General features: G+C 40.6%; 1 protein-coding gene across 14 annotated transcripts in view; it reads right to left on the bottom strand.

Annotated features, from left to right (window-relative positions):
• Positions 1–2817: 2817 nt before the first annotated feature.
• The window catches only part of KDM4C (lysine demethylase 4C), a 432339-nt gene continuing 418087 nt past the window's right edge, over positions 2818–17069 (bottom strand). For 12 of the 14 annotated variants that reach the window (XM_049634680.1, XM_049634624.1, XM_049634718.1 and 9 more), the window contains 2 exons: positions 12249–12368; positions 3827–8363 (listed from right to left, as the gene is read on the bottom strand). In XM_049634680.1, coding sequence (XP_049490637.1) covers positions 8091–8363; positions 12249–12368 — 393 coding nt within the window. In that variant the 3' untranslated portion in view covers positions 3827–8090. Of the gene's footprint in view, positions 8364–12248; positions 12369–17069 lie in introns of all 14 variants that reach the window. The other 2 variants (XM_049634710.1, XM_049634724.1) reach the window with 1 other exon arrangement.

Here is a 17069-nt window from a genome sequence, read left to right as displayed (position 1 = left end):
GCTTCATGTATTTTTAAACATCTACCAATAAAAATGATGCCTTCCTCATTTACATCTCCAGTACTAACCTGTCTTTTGAGCTTCAGAGTTGTCTATCTAATGTCTTTTGTTTGGGTTAGGTTTAGAATCCTTTTTTTCTTCATGCATCACAAAAGTTGAGCGATTTAGAGGTTACTTAACCTAAGCCTTAGTTTTCTTCCATGAAAGCGAGGAATGATACTTTAGTGATTTCTTGGGGAAGTTAAATAAGGTAAATAAATGCCACTAATGAGTCTACAAGGCTGGGAATTCACAATAGATACTCAATACATCATTAATATCAGAATCTCTTCATAAAGTTCAATTTCTTCAAGAGGTCCTGCACCTTCTGAGGGTGGAGGACTCCACTTGCTGTAGAGTTCAGACCTCATCTGAGGCCGGGAGTCCTTCTCCCCACCAGTCAGTGGTTTATGTCTCCACAACATACTGGGCAAAAGACCACGTATCACTTTCAATGAGTGCACATCTGAATTCTCAGAAAGAGTCTGTAGTACAATTGAGTCTTGAAACCAATCAGTCATAATTACTTCATGCCTCTAGTTAGCTTTACGTTTATGAGGCTGATTAATATCTGAAATAAAGATAGTTTCATTTCAGATTCCTTTTACTTAAAGGCAAAAATAAAGCACAATGTTATTTTGCAGCATACACACTCCAATATGATTACTCATAAGACCTCCCAGTCATTTACGGTACCATATGCATGTCAGCCTTGTTTCACACTGGATGGGTTCAGGGAGAAGTGGCAGAACCATTCCTCCTAATTATTTTGTATTCTGAGTCTTCATGTTTCCATATACTATTAGCCAGTAGCAATTTATAATGTATTCCAAGAAGCCATGTTGTATTTTAATGGAGGCTTCTTCTCAATTTCTCTCTAGATGAACTAAACAAAAGCACCTTAATAAAAGTAAACTGACAAGAATCACATTGTTCTTATTTCAAACACAAATAAAGGAACTAAAATGTTGTGAAATATGCCAGGCAGTTTATATTAATCCTCTAACCTCCAGAGAAAGGGCTTGCAATTAGATTTATATTAGAATTGTCACAGCTAGCAATTTTTTTAATACCAGAAGCTAGCCTTCAACTGATTTCATGCTACACATACACACTAAAAATGCAGTTAGTGTAACACAAAGAAATTAAAATTACAATTGAAGTGTCATACAGTAAGTGAAAAAGCTTTAATGATCTGTCTGGTCATAGAGCTAATAATGGCTTTACGCAGAATGCCGTGAAACGAAGGTGTCTCTTTCAAGAGCCAGAGTGCATATGTGGCCGGCATCATTTTGCTAAGGCCATATACAGCTGTACTTGGTTATAGGAACATTAGTTAAGTGAGCCTATAAAAAACAGCTGTATTTGAGATCACATAGAACTCTGCACATTTTCTCCCTGTGGCAGCCAATCAGAAATCTTGCTGACAGGCAAACTTGTACAGAACGAATGATCCTATTTAGATTAATTCTTTTTAATGCTTTACACAGGCCTACTTTCCTGGCATATTGTGGAGAAGGCAGGTCAGTTTCATTCAAAACCTGGAGACAGAAAACACAAGCTTGATTACTTGATAAAATATATGATGATACTGGTAGGGAATGTGGAGTGCTCAGTCCCTGTAAAAGTAAGACTGGTGGTCTTTCCCTAGCTCAGAGTTCAGGCATGAAGCACTCTGGAAAATGAGCACTCAGCCAGCAGGCAGTCTGGAGAACTGAGATTTAACTGTGGTTCTGTTATTACTGTTTTACCTCTTTATTCTCTACCCAGTAACACGATACATCCACAATTTTTGCCATGAAACCTTGAAATGCCCTCCAATCCTTGGCTCTGGGTTTTGGCCCATAGTGTGTTAACCAGCACCACAGAGAGGACTGAAATATGCTTACTCAGCTGGGCTCACCTGCTCTCCAGGCTCTGCCATTGACATGAGAAGAACACACTTGACCTAGTCCACTGGGTCCAGTGGGATGATGGGAGACATGTGGAGCAGACATGTGAGCTCACCCAAGCTGAGGTCAGCACAGCTGCCCAGCCAAACCCAGCTTAGACCGCAGGCCCATAAGAAAAACAAGCGCTTCCCACTGCAGGCCGCTGGGATGCTTCAGTTGTTTGTTAAGCAGCATGACTGCAGCCACAGTTAACTGAAGCAGTCACTAAGGACTGTGTGACCCTTGGCAATCCCTTCCCTGCCTGTCCTCTACAGCTCATCTACGAAGAGAGGCAAGGGACTGGAGGGTCCACACAGCCTTTTCTAAAGGGAACTGGGGACCAAGAAACCTGGGATGAAAGGAACTCCAGATTCTAGGTGATCAGAGTTCTTCAAGGCCTAGAAGGAGCTGAGGGAAACACTTTAATGGGCACCATGGGCAGGCTGAAGAGACTTTATGCCCAGTGACATTGCCTGAAACATCTGTGGCAACGTGTCCAGTTATGTAAAAAGTCTGTGATCAAAGAAGGGCCTGACAAACTTTGATATGTCTTCATAGCCAACTCCTAAAGAAAACCTGTTTTTCTGTTGATTTAAACCTAAACAGGGGCACTTGGGTAGCTCAGTCAGCTAAGCATCCGACTTTGGCTCAGGTCATGATCTCACAGCTCGTACATTAGAGCCCTGTGTCAGGCCCTGTGCTGAAAGCACAGAGCCTGAAGCCTGCTTCGGATTCTGTGTCTCCCTCTCTCCCTGCCCCTCCGTAGCTTGTGTTCACATGTTCTTGCTCTCTCTCCTCTCTCTCTCAAAAATAAAAATATTAAAAAAAAATAAACCTAAACAAATAAGCAAGTCAGAAGACAGAATTGGAGAAAATGGAAATCTTTATTTTTAAACACTAGTACATTTTCAAGCTGTTTTAAAAAGGAAAAATCATATTAGTTGAAAACTATGCATCAAAGCATATTTATTTAAACTCTAATTTTACAAACACATAATGAAAGAAATATATTTTATAAATATCTACTCAGAATATTATGAAAAAAAAGTGTTTAAAAATAACCGCCCCAGATCTCCCTCTTTAAATATATAAAATTCCCATACAGTTCATAAGAATTCTTTCTCAAGAGCCAAAAATTTCACAAAGGCCAACAACTCAGTTCTCATCAGACACAATCAAAAGTAATAGGGATATAAAAAATTGTAAAAGTTCTGTACAAGGGAAATTACAGATAGCACACGGGTAAATCTCATTACCATACAGGCCATTTGTATTTTAAAAATGTTTTATAAAAACTGCCATTTAAATAAGTGAGAGTCCTTCCCTGACTGTGGAAAATATATAAATGATCACCCTCCTACCTGGGTATGGAGGCTCCCACCCGCTGGGCTTACGGAGAAAAGTCTCCATGTGTTTCCTGACTAAAGGCCTAATTAGGTCGCATGTGGGACCCGCCTCCTCAGGCAGTGGCTTTTTTTGGTGGGTGATTCATTATTATTTCCTTTTACTTAGAAAAGTTCTTTGGGATCATCGAAGACAATTGCTCACAAGTGAAAGCAGGACTAGGGGATGACTTCAGATTGTTGTGTCCAATTAGTAACACTTGTACTCTGTGGTTTGGGTGACAAACTCTGGCAAGCCTAATTTTCCACTGTCAGAAACACCCCCGCCACCTACCCCAGTGAAACACATCGCTGGCCCCAAGGCTGTCCCTTCATCTTTCTTCTTCCGGCCCAACTTGCTTGGTTGCCTACAGCAGTATATGCAGATTACTGTCTCTTCTGACACTTCTTCTGGAAAGAGCTCTTCAAAAATGTGCGGTACACAGGGTCATCCACATATTCGTTCTTAAACCTGGAGCTCAGCACTCTCTGTCTTTTTTTCTCCCCTTGGATTATGTCTGCTCCGTAAAATGTGTCTTCAAATCGCATATCAGAGGCTGTGGACTAGAAAGAGCCAGCATCACAGTGCAGAAGGCACAGCATTTGACCATGACAAGAATGGACAAAGATCTGATCCAGCCAACTCGGGATGGGGTGCAGAGGCCAGGCCACATGTCCAGGATTTTGGAGCCTCCCCACCTGCTTCAGCCAGGCTCCTGCCTCCATGTAGCCTCACCCCCAGGGACCTTGCCCCAGCAGAAGCAGCATTGAAGTCTTCTCATTTTAAATCTCCCTCACTCTCCACCTCCCCTCTGGCTCATGCCCAACCAAGTTTTTGACAAATTTGTCAACAGTCATCTCTAATTCGCCCCAATTCCGATTTACCTCTGGGCCTCTGCCCGCACACCTTCCCTGAAACTGTCCTTGCTCCAGTCCACTTTCTATGACACTTTTCCATCCTAAATTTATTTGACTATTTCTGTTACTTAAGTATTGCTGGCAGCTCACTTATCTGACATTGATAAGGCCTTCCTCCTGCCTCTCTTCTTCCTCTGGCTCTGACTATTGATGTCTCAGGGGTTCTTCTTTCTTAACTATCTGTTCAACTCTGAGGCTCCTGGCATTTTGCACTTCTCCTCTCCACATATGCTCGCTGACCCCTCACACCCATACTCATGGCTTTAATTCCTGCTTCTTCTCCAAGGACGCTCACCCCTCTCACTCCAGTTCAGACCCCCTCCTGTGCACAGGCCTGCATGTCCAACTGCCCAGGAGGCGTCTCAGAGTGTTGACCCCAGAGGCACTTCACATCAAGCTGCCCTACATTGAACTCAGTCTTCCCTCCCCATTACTGTCCTTCCCATACTGCACACATGGCCTACCTATCCTATCCATCTAGCTGCACTGTAGTCATTGGTAATGTCCCCCGCCCCCACCAAGTCCAGGATCCCTTCTACATATTTCTTGTAGCCCTCCCTCCTTTCTTTATTCTGGCTGACTCCCTGGTGCAGGCCTTCACATTTCCTCTGCTAAACCACTGCAAATGCTGTACCCCCCGACTTTGTTCTATAGAACCACTGGAAGAAAGTGCTTTACAAACTGTCTGATCCCATGACATCCCTGCTTATCATCTTTCAACAGCCTTGCTGCCTTTAAGATGGCACCTGAGATCCCTAGGCTGGACCTACAAAACCTGGCATAATCCTATGTTACGTTCTGGTCAAATAGAATTATGTGCAGTTCCTGACCATGTCTCACTGGCTCATGCTTTTCTGTCATTAGACGTACTTTTTCCTTTGCATGGAAGCTTTCTTTCTATTTTCTCTGCCACAGGCAGACTCAAGGGCTCCTCTTCTGGTTCCTGTCAGACTTTATAAGTCAATGCCACAGAATGAGGTCAGTGGCAGAGATGAGGGGCAGGTAAGTTTCTCCCCACTGGGGATTCCTTGAACCCCTTGAGGGTGAGGATATTAGGCACTGAGTTCAGAATTTTATGTGTTCTCCACACCAAGCAACATGCCCAGCACTCAGTCACTGCTTAATTGTTAGCTAGGTGAAGGAATGTGGGCTTTTTCTGTTATGCTCAGGTAAAGGCCACATTAGGAGACTATTTTTGCTTCCTAATTCCCTACTGCTTTGCCTTCTAAAATGCATTTCCAACTGGTTTTCACTGAGGTAGATCACTCCTGACAATACCAATGCACAGTGGATCTCACTATCACTGAGGCCACCTCCCCTGGTTGGTGACAGAGGCAGAGTCCAGCTTTGAGGGCTTGAAACACATGGTCAATCATGAAGAAGAGATAAACAATGGAACAGTTACAAAGAAGCTCGAAAACTAAAAAATGGAGCTACATGCACAGCAGGCATGTTCCCTGACAGTTCATGAGATGGTTATTCAGGGTAACAGGCTACCTGCACGGGTCCCCCAGACACTCCCTTGTTTCACTTGGGAAGAAAATAACTAAAAGATTATGGGTTGGTTGGGCACCCTCTGCCATTAGGAGAAAACATTTTTGTTTCATTCATTCTTGGCAAAGTACTTCCTCTGAGTAATCTTTCCCTTTTGTAAGTGCTAAAGTTATCAAAAGAGAAAATAAAACATCTATGAAAGTGTTGCCATTGTGCGAGAACAGCAAAAGTCAGCCTTTCAAATACAATAATAAAACCGATTTACCAGCAGCTCTACTTAATTATGCACTGTTGCCATGGTTATTCTGTGAGACAATAAAAGGCAATGGGGCCGTTTCTGAAGTTAGTGGGAAAGAACCCCCGCAAAATCACTGAGGTGGACTGCTGACTCTTTTGAAAAATTTCTTCCCAAGTCAGCGTGTGTCTGGGTGAGCAGAAGTCATTAAAATATGAGGCCTCCTGTTCAGCAGTGAGGCTGCTAGCCTACCCCCTCCTTTAGAAAAACAAAAGAGATTTCTCTAATCATAAAATATCTTCCATCAATGACTTTTCCAATTAGATTTGTTTCACCAACTGGAAAAAAAAAATAGCAGTCATAGACCAACCAAGGGCCTGAGGGTGATATACTAACCTGAAGGAAAAGCTGGTTTGCTATAACAGGAGCAGAGGAGTCTTTGATTCAATAAAAACAGAGGTAGCAAACTGGATTTAATGACTGTGAGCCTTTGCTCCTAAAGATATTTTCTACTAGGCTCAACTGTTTGATATAACAGTTTACATTCAGATAATATACGTGATTTATATACTTTTCACTGACTTCTATTTTTAATTAAAAAATTCTCTGAGAATAAAAAAAAAGTTGGATGTTGGTATGACTGTTCAGAGAAATGGATCTTAGGAAATTCAGGAGCTGGGTTCGAATAAAGCTATGTAGGAAGGCAACCTGGTATTGGAGCCAAATCTATTATGGAACAAAGAGATTATGATCTGAACAAAAAGCAAAAAAAGCATTCTTTTAGTGTGATTAAGAAATAGTATTTTAAATCCACAAGACCTAGCTGGTGCTTAATCATACACACATTAGAAAACCAAAGACCTGAGTGACTTACAGAGGACTGCCTACTCCATTCCCCATCTTTTAATCTCTAGGTGAATGAGTGAGTGAGTGAGTAAATAAATAAATGAATAAATAAAGGAGTGGGGGGCAAGGAAGGGCAGGGAGATGAGGGAGAATCGATGAAAGACAGGAGCACAACATGAAAGGTAGCCATCTTTAGCATCCTGAAGAGGAAAAGTTGTTCTTAAGAGATTTAAAGATGTAGGGCTGGACAAGCTATCCAGACTTTTTTAGATCTTTGTTAGGATTTAGCCAATGTCTTTACAACAGGAATATTTGATTTTCTCTTTCCCTGCAGTTTATCTGGCAGTTAATCTACTTTTAGGTGTTTGGGTCCCCTATGTGCCACATTTCTCATTGGGCAGGTACCACTGCTGTACTGTCACTCTTCTCTTGACGATTTCGCTGTGAAGGACCTTCCTCTCAAGGATGCAGCTCAGAAAGACAGTTGACACGTGGTGCAGTTACCCTGTTCCCAGAATCCCACCTGACAGGAAAAGGAACTAAATATACAACTGAAGACTTAAGGAATCCAAGGATTTTCCAGATTAAGGTAACTATCACTGCAGAAAAGTATATCATAAGCATGTGCTGAAAACTGAGGGTGTCATTTATTCTGGAAACAAAATTCATTTTAGTCAAAAAAATCCCATTCTTTCAAATTTCCCTGTTCAGGATTTATCATTTTTCAGATATAGTAGATGCAATTCTAAATGAGTAAAACTGACTTCATTTCAGGGTCCACTAAATATTTTATGATACAATAATGAAATCTAAGTTATTGTGAATTATATTTTTTAACAACTTCAGTTTTGATTATTTGTCCATGTTTATTTGTCTTTTAATGGAATGTGTAAAGCCTGAAACTAAAAACATTTTCTTTCTTTCTTTTTTTTTATTTTTAGAAACTGCTTTAGTATTCCCACAACTACTTTTGGAGCTTTTTAAAATTCCTTTAGTTATAAAAGTGAGAGCTTGGTTTAATTATGAACTGACATATTAATGAGTTTTTGGAGAGAAGTTAATGTATATGATACGGCTATAGGAAACCAGATGCTCACTTATACTGTGTCCCTTTTAAACAACTATTGAAAACTTCCTTTAATGTTGCTTCTGATGACATGATTATAAGTACATATTCAACAACTATTTTGGGATGCCAATAAATGTTAACATCATTTGACTTCATTAGAAAGAAAAACAAGAAACCTACACTGGTTTCCCATTTGGGGCCAAATTTGAGGCTTGCATAAGTAAGGGAAAAGTTGCATTGGCTTTCTGGAAATCAATCCAAATGCCTAAGTATGCTTCCTGCTGGGCTTGGGAAACAGAGGGAGAGGATGAGAGATTCACATGGCGGATCCCCAAGGGGTATTTGCCAGCACTTACGAAACGAGCTTTCACTCTCTTGGGTAACTCTTCGTCTAAAGTGTAGATGTCCTCTCTCTTCATTGCTATCTGGGATCCATCTTCAAATTCAACCTAATGAGAAATAAGGTATCATGCATACAACAAAACATATACACACAATATCACATATACACATACATACACAAAGAAGCATTCACCATTTTTTTTCAAGGTTCTAAGTAACTAAAAAAAGGGAAAAAGGATCAAGCAGAACAAACAAGAGGACCAGCCAACAGCTAAAGAACAAAGAAAAGCTCTTTCCCTTTATTAAACTAACAACATATGCTTTCAAACAGGCCAAAATTCTTGAAAATGAGTGTCTTGGAATATGTGATATGAAAACTTTATCCCTTCCCCCTACCCCCAAAGCAAAAACAAAGAAACACAGCTGCTTCTCAATGATTTCTTTGAATATGAAATTATGGCCAATTTGGCATTAAGAGCTGGGCCTGTCAGTACCATTTTTTTCTTTAAGAGGCTCTGACACCCTAAGAGGGACAAATGATGATATATTTACTCTTGTATAATAATCCTCCAGGATAAAGTAATTTCTCAAGTTATTAGAGAACGTTCAAAACTCACTTCTATAAAATTCAACCATTTGGCCAAAAAAATCGCAGGTTCTCAACCTCATAACATGTAAAACTACAATAATGGGTGAAAACTTTCATCTAAAATGAAATTTAAAACTTTTTATTCAAGTAAATCAAATGGCAGCAAATAACTGCATAACCAGTATTTTCAACATTTTAGAAGATTTTGTCAGAGAAAAGTGACACTGGTTAAAAGAAACCAAGGGCATCTGGGGGAAATTCATCAAATTCCCTATTCAAAGTAATTGGTCTTGGTTTAGTCTTAAACCACACATGAGCTCTATCAGGAGCAAACAACAAAAGGGAAGCAATCAGAGCACAATATCTTTTTTTTTTAAGTTTACTTATTTATTTTGAGAGAGTGAGCACAAGCAGGGTAGGTGCCGAGAGAGGAGAGAGAGAAGAGACAGAATTCCTGATGCAGGGCTTGAACTCAACAAGCCCCGAGATTATGACCTGAGCCAAGGCAGACACTTAACTGATTGAGCCACCCAGGCACCCTTCCTTTATTCCATTTCTCTCTCTCTCTCTCTCTTTTCTTTAATATTTATTTACTTTCAGAGAGCGCAAGTGGGGCAGGGGCAGAGACAGAAGGGGACAGAGGATCTGAAGCAGGCTCTGAGTGTTGACAGCAAAGAGCCCAATGTAGAGCTCAAACTCATGAATCGTGAGATCATGACCTGAGCCAAAATCAGACACTTAACCGACGGAGCCACCCAGGTGCCCTCAGGGCACAATATCTAATATGTTCTAACCTTGAACCACTTACGACATTTTTGAATTTCCTAAGTTGTCTGTCTGAATTCTTTAGGTGTAAGCAATAAAAATAGGCTTGTATTTCTGGTTAAAAGGTAAGTGAAACTTTGCAGCTGCACTAGGTTAATAATAAAAAAAATCTGCTGGACTTCAAAAAATACTAAAATTAGGATAATATATATAATTTTCTTTTTATCCATGTACTACACACATTTGACTAAGCTGAAACAATCGGTTGGAATTAGGTCTCGGTCACAGGAGAGCTCTCCCTGTTACTTCCCAGAAGGCTGAGATGGGAAGGCTTTTCTTCCTGGCCTTATTTTAGCAGAGTGGTTTCTTTAATATTTAATTAGGCCAAGGTGTCATCTCATTTATACATTTTGATAGCACAGCTAGAAGTACTTGTGCCTACCTTTCTTCTGTTTTAGATCATTTGAAAATTCTGAAAAGCGAAAAAGGCAATTATAAAACTAAAAGGGAGTATGGTGTGATGACCAATCATCCCAGGACCCAGGGGTCTCCCGGGATGCAGGACTTCTAGTGCTAAAATTAGGGACAGTCCCTCACAAGCTAGGATGGTTGTTCACCCTAGTTGGGACACAGCTTAGAGTAAACTCTGGTCCTTCCCTTTACCAGCTGTGTGATCTTCAACAAATTATTAAATTCATGTAACCTTTTTACCCTCATTTGTAAAATAGGAGTCAAAAACATTTATCTTGCAGGGCTACTGTGAGGGTCAAAAAAAGTGCACACAATTAGCATATTTAGCTCTGTGCAATAGGTATTTTAGTTGTATCTTTTTTTGTGAACGTCTTTGCTTATTCAATGATGAGACTAAACGGTTAGACACAAAACACAAAATGATCTCAAAAGGGCACTTGGTTTAATGAGGAATTTTAAATTCCTTGTACTTGAGAGATAATTTTAATATTAGTCTTAACTTTTTCATGGAGTCTATAAATATGCTTATATTCTATGTTGATAGGCCATCATAAATTCCACTGAAGTTAACATACTGATTACTAATTAGCCTGAATTTCATCGGGTCCTCACTGTGATACTTTTCATGTAGCTAAGAGCTTTGCTACATGTAAGATGCTTCACTTTTACATTTATTGTTTAATTAAATGTCATTATTTTCTTTTGAATCATGTAGTAATGCTTCTTTTCTAGGAGTCTCCACTATTATCAGTCTGTCTTATGTTTTTTGCCTAATTCTGGATGTTCTGATGCAAAGAAACTCCAGCACCTACCCTACCACAAATGACCTGAATCTGCAACTCAACACTATGGACCAATACAAAGGGGAAAACAGCCTTGACATAGACATGTACACACATGTGCACCAGTACACACACATACAACATACACATAAATGTGCTCTCCTACCTGCTCACCTTGGGTTTTTCTAGGCCTTAAAAAAATGTTGGTTTCCTAAACTTCTTTGAACCCCTTTAATTACATTGTGCTCTAGTTCCTGATTCAGTGTCTTATAATGTACTCTGCCACTTAAACCCCTGCCCCTTATCAGTCTTTGAACAATTCTAAGCTGAAACTGGCAGTCTTATCATTCTCCAGCTGTTTTTAATTTAATAGGCCTGAACCTTCTTACTCTTTTCTTCTTTTAACTTCAATCTTCCTGTTTTTGCTCTACTGCTTAGCTTGAGAATGTTGATTTCTGCCATCGTGTTACTGAAAGTACTACAATGTATGGATTCTAATAAATGTGTTCCTTTTTAAAGTCTGAAGGAGAGCCACCTGGGTGGCTCAGTTAAGCATCTGACTTTGGCTCAGGTCAAGATCTCACGGTTCGTGAGTTTGAGCCCAGCATTGGGCTCTCTGCTGTCAATGCACAGCCTACTTTGGATCCTCTACTTCCCTCTCTCTCGCTGCCCCTCCTGTGATCATTCTCTCTCTTTGTCTCTCTCAAAATAAGTAAATAAACTTAAAAAAAAAGTCTGAAGGAATACAAACGCACATCTGCCATCCATGTTGTTTTGTTAGAGTTTAACTCATTCTCATTTCTGACAGAGATAAAATATTTTCAGTTTAATTGCAATTGCACTCTTTAATAATATGCAGAGTTCCCTAGTTAACAGAATATCCAACCAATAGCTCTACTTTTCATTAAATAAGCACTCCATTAAGTTTAAGTGGACAAACGGCCACAACTGTGTCAACACACAGTTGATTTAGGTTTGCTGAGACACCCAATGGAGGTAAGTCTCTCAGGCAAAAGCCACCAACTCAGGGGCTGCTAGCTGATGAACAGCCATCACTGTCTTGGCATACAGTGAGATAAATCAGCCAATTAGTCTCTCCCCATATGATGTAAACACAAGAAAGCAGCCTACCATCCAGTCGCTTATCTTTGGGGCCTACCTATATTCTTTACAATTAAACCACTCATCAAATGCTAATAGAGTTTCCCAGTGTTGAATTTGGTAATAAAACTCCAATATCTGTGCCATCAGACATTGAATCTTTGCCTCCTTTAAAAAAGAAGAGGTGCTCCAAATTCATGTGGCCTATTCATCAGCAGCATACTGGATATACATGTGCCCTCTGGCTTCCTCTCAGTGAACATCTCACACAGGACAGCACTCACCTGGTACATGTGGGCAACATTTGATCCCAGATATTTTGCTCCATAGAGTTTGCCATCAGGCCACTTGACTTGGACAACTTCTCCCTCAGCAGGAGGGCCCAGTTTCACACAGTCTCGGCTCTGTGGAAGAAACACAGACAGGCTTTTCAAGGCAAGTGTCTAAGTGACTGCATTTAGAACTTAGCAAATGATGAACTCCTGGCAATTAAAAGGAGTTATTGCCTCTGTTTTATGGATTATGATCTTGCATGGGTGTTCAGGGGAAGAGATATGAGCCAAAGGAGTACTTAAAGATTCAGCCTACATCATAAAGTTGCAAAGGAGCCACCATAAGCCAAGCAGGAAAAAAACAGCAGCATTTACATTTGCTACTTGACAAAGAACTGTTCAGAGGGTAACTAAACTATGCATGGAAAGTCCTTTAGCTGAAGAATAGACCAGCTCATGATTTACAACACCTGACATTTATATAGCATTTTTGCAGTCAACTAAATGCTCTAACACACAACTCATTCGATCCTCATAATCAGTCCACAAAGTAAGCAGAGATTATTAATTATCCCCATTTTACTGGCAAGGAAACTGAGCCTCCAAGGAGGTGGAAGTGGGGCCAGGGAGGAGCACAGTGAGGTCCGAGCTGTCAGGCTGTGACAAAGCAACAAGGGAAAGGAAAGCAAGAAGCATCTGCAGCATGGCAGGTGAGGCTGGGAGGGTTGTGTGCTGTTTAGCAGGCCTCTTCGGAAGACCCTTGGACCTCCCCAGAAAGTCATGCTTCTGTTGGCTGTCCATTAAGTGACCAGCCCTCTTTCTTCTACAGGCATCCATGGTGGCCATCCAAAACCCATCTTCTTCTCACTCATGTCTTGGACTCAACAGTGCTTCCTCCTAAGGCAGGGGTTCAGAGAAAAACCCAGTAGTCCATCCTGGAAGGTGCTTGCTTTTTGGCAGGGAAGGGAGGTAACAGGTCAAATAAAATGTTTTCACAGACATAGTTTGCAAACTCTTAAATTTGTATGTATTGGGTATGACAGAGTGAAATTTTAATACAAATGAATTAAATACTTGACCTCTTTGGTAAAGTTTTTGCACATTTAGCAATTTGTGTTTTGCTAATACCAGTATTTTACTGATGAGGCCAATATGACTGATTGAAATGCACACTTGATCAATCAAGCTATAAATGCGGACTGGGCATGGTTCTATGGTTTAAATGAGAGGCGCACACGGGAAATACTTAGTTGTTTAGGACTAGAAATCCACCCTCTATTCCTTTCCATTACTAATAGAAATTTTGCATTATAAAGAAGTGGACATTTTATTGTTGGATTCAGAATACACATGAGAGGCTCAGCTGTTCATTTTCCTCACTGCAGATTCACTTCCATTTAAAGCTACGGGCAAAGAGAAACTTGTGTGCTCAGAAGCTCTATAGAATTGACAGTCTGCATCTAACTTAGTTAAACAAAAATAAGTTTCTCCTTGGCCTTCATAATATTTGGCCTTAGGGCATGCAGAATTGAAAGGGAAGGCTATAGAAATGTTTTCTAGCTATGTCCCTGGGGTTATCCTCTTACTTTCCATTTCCCTTCCAAAGATGAACCTGGTACTAAGAACACTGGAAAGTGCAGCTTCTAAATAGACACTATCCACTCTGCTAGCCTGGGAAGTGATATCAGCTCAGGGGTAACTGAGCTGAAACCTAGCAGAGTGGGGAATGGGGGAGGGGGCACAAGAGTATATTTCTTCCCTCTCTTCAAGTTTTCTTCCATGTGGAGGAAGCTCCATTGGGGTAAATGTTCCTGGTTTCTTTTCCACTCTCTCATTCATCCACTCTTCCAAGAGAATAAGCAGTGACTGAACTTTGTTGTTGAGTTCTCAAGGATATGGCATTTTCCAAACTATGCACCATAGAGCCCTGGGGCACCACAGCAAACTCACAGGGGCTCTGTGGGATATTTTCAGGGGAAACCCAGTGACACTCATCAGACACCCAGCTTACCACTACTACTCTTAAGTTGTTTAGACCTAACTCACTTAATACATGGAACTGTGGACACTGTAAAAAAAATTGTGCTGAAATACTACTTGGCAATGAGAAAGAATGAAATCTTGACATTTGCAACAGTGTGGATGGAATTGGGGGATATTATGCTAAGTGAAATAAGTCAGAAAAAAATATCATATGTTTTCACTCATATGTGGAACTCGAGAAACTTAACAGAAGACAATGGGGGAAGGGAAGGGGGGAAATAGTTTCAAACAGAGAGGGAGGCAAGTCATAAGAGACTCTTAAATACAAAGAATAAACTAAAGGTTGATGGGGGGAGCAGGGGAAGGGGAAATGGGTGATGGGCATTGAGGAGGGCTCTTGTTGGGATGAGCACTGGGTATTGTATCTAAGCGATGAATCATGGGAATCTATCCCCAAAACCAAGAGTGCACACTGTATACACTGTATGTTGGCTAACCTGATAATAAATTATATTTATATACTATATATATATATACATATATATATATATATAGTGTGTGTATGTGTGTATATATATATATATATATATATATATATATATATATATAATTTGTGCTGAGATACCCAGGGGCTGTGAACCAGTAAAGCTTGGTAATTGTGGCTTTACCCCCTCACGTTCTCTTTCTCTTTGGAACCACCCTGTGGCCAGAGAACACAAGTCCTGCTCTGTTCCTTCCATAGAGAGGAGCTGGTGGTGTCCTGAAACCCTGTCACTAGGAGGCCTGTCTGATCCTCAGATGCAGTATTAGGAACTTTGTTTGCCCACAGATATAAAACCACACACTACAACATCTGCTTTATTAGTAATGAAGAAGATCTTTTCAGTCTCCAAATCCTGACTCCGTTGTCTCTTTTGCTTTTCCTCAGGCAGGATAAATTCTATTATTGGGCCCTTATTTAATCCAAATGGAGGGAATTCAAGGCCTTGTGGAATACAGAACATGCACTCCCCATTTACTCACCTACCAAAAACAACTGCCAAGCAGGAGACTTAGGTCCTTAGTTTTAGAGATCTGACCTTCGTCAGAGATTTTCTAACCTTTAAAATAAATCTTCACAACAAATCCTGACCTGAAATTTTAAGTACCATATCACTGAGGTATGGCAATGGCCACAGAAATGTGGTCTATGGCAATGGCCACAGAAATGTGGTCTAAGCAAAACATGAAGATACTTGAGCAATTTATCATAAAAACATACCTTGATAAATTAAATGTATGCAACATTACCATGTGAGAAATAATTATTTTTTAAAAAGGTGTTTGAGAAAAAAATGTCTGAGATACAGTGTGTTATCTGTCTTACCTGTCCATTTGCCCTTTACTCACAAGTCCCAATTGCCAGTGCCTGACCTCAAAGAGCCAATGTACAGCTCAGCCTCCACTAAGTTTACTCTGTGTCAGCCCCCAAAACCATGACAGAATCTAGTAAAGACATTGCAGTTATCTTTCTCAATCTTCTTGCTTTCAGGACTCTTTTTTTCTTTATTCATAGGAGAAGAAGAAAGAAAAATAACCATCCAACTACAATATACAACATAAAATTGGCTGTGAACTCCTTCCCTCCTCCACCACCAGGAGGCGTCCTTCTCATCCTCTGCCAGGTCAGTTAGCTGGAAGTGGTTTTATTTTGATTTGCATATAACCTCATTTAGTAAGTATTATTCACTGTTTACACCCCAGCTACTTTCCAAAAAGGATTTAAGGCAGCTCATAGTAAAACATAAAAAGGTTTATTTCCGTAACATCTAGTTTCCTCCATAGAGAAATGGTTTCAACTCACCAGCTGTCTCAAAATTTTGAGTTTGCTAGAAACCTTCTATGACTACATGGAGTACAAAGCATCCAAACAGGAATGGAAGCAGAAGCACACAGGCTGATGAAAAGAAGCTGGAAGGTTTGACACTGAGGTTCCCCTGGTCTCTCCAAAGCAGGTGTCTCCAGAACTGTCAGAGTCACTAATCCAGTGTCTGTTTACTGACCATCCGTGTGAGACACTAGAGGAGCCACCAATGCCCAGGGACAGAGGGCCTCTTGACCACACCTGGAGGCCTGTCAGCTCTGGGGCATGAGCACCTCAGGGTCTCTGCAAGGGAAATCCATGATCACTTCAACCAGAAAAGAACTTCTATTTGATTCATAGATTGGGTTTCAGAATAGGATTTCAGGTTTAAAGAAAAAAAAAGGTTTAAAAGGTTTCTGTCAAAAATCAAAAGTCTGAAAAATAAAATCACCTGTCTAAAACTGAGGGGATTTAGTTTGTGGAGAGCCCCAGTGAATGGTCTGACCCCTCTTTTAAAGACCTTCAGCTAGCTCACACTTCCCTGTGCTGTGCACAGGGAGTATGGCTCCTTACAGTATGGTCCCAACCATCAAGGAACACATTAAAAATCAAGATGCCAGGGGTGCCTGGATGGATCAGTCGGTTGAGCATCCGATTTTGGTTCAGGTGATGATATTGTGGTCCATGGGTTCAAGCCCTGTGTCGGACTCTTGTGCTGACAGCTTGGAGCCTGGAGCCTGTTTCAGATTCTGTGTCTCCCTCTCTCTCTGCCCCTCCCCTGCTTATGCTTTCTCAAAAATAAATAAACGTTAAAAAAAATTAAGATTCCAGCCTCCCACCCCCATAGCTCTGTGTGACCTAGGGGATTTTGTTAAAGCATTCTAGAATTTGAGATATATTAAAGGATGTAAAGGATGTAAAATGCTAAAGAGGTCTTTTCCTAATGCAGTTCTTAGTGTGTTGCTGGAGCAAGTAAACACCTTTGCTGGGAAATTATATGCATTAAT

The sequence above is a fragment of the Panthera uncia genome, chromosome D4 (genome assembly GCF_023721935.1).
Source record: "Panthera uncia isolate 11264 chromosome D4, Puncia_PCG_1.0, whole genome shotgun sequence".
In the NCBI taxonomy this organism is placed as follows: domain Eukaryota; kingdom Metazoa; phylum Chordata; class Mammalia; order Carnivora; family Felidae; genus Panthera; species Panthera uncia.
This window is presented reverse-complemented; position numbering and strand designations above follow the sequence as displayed.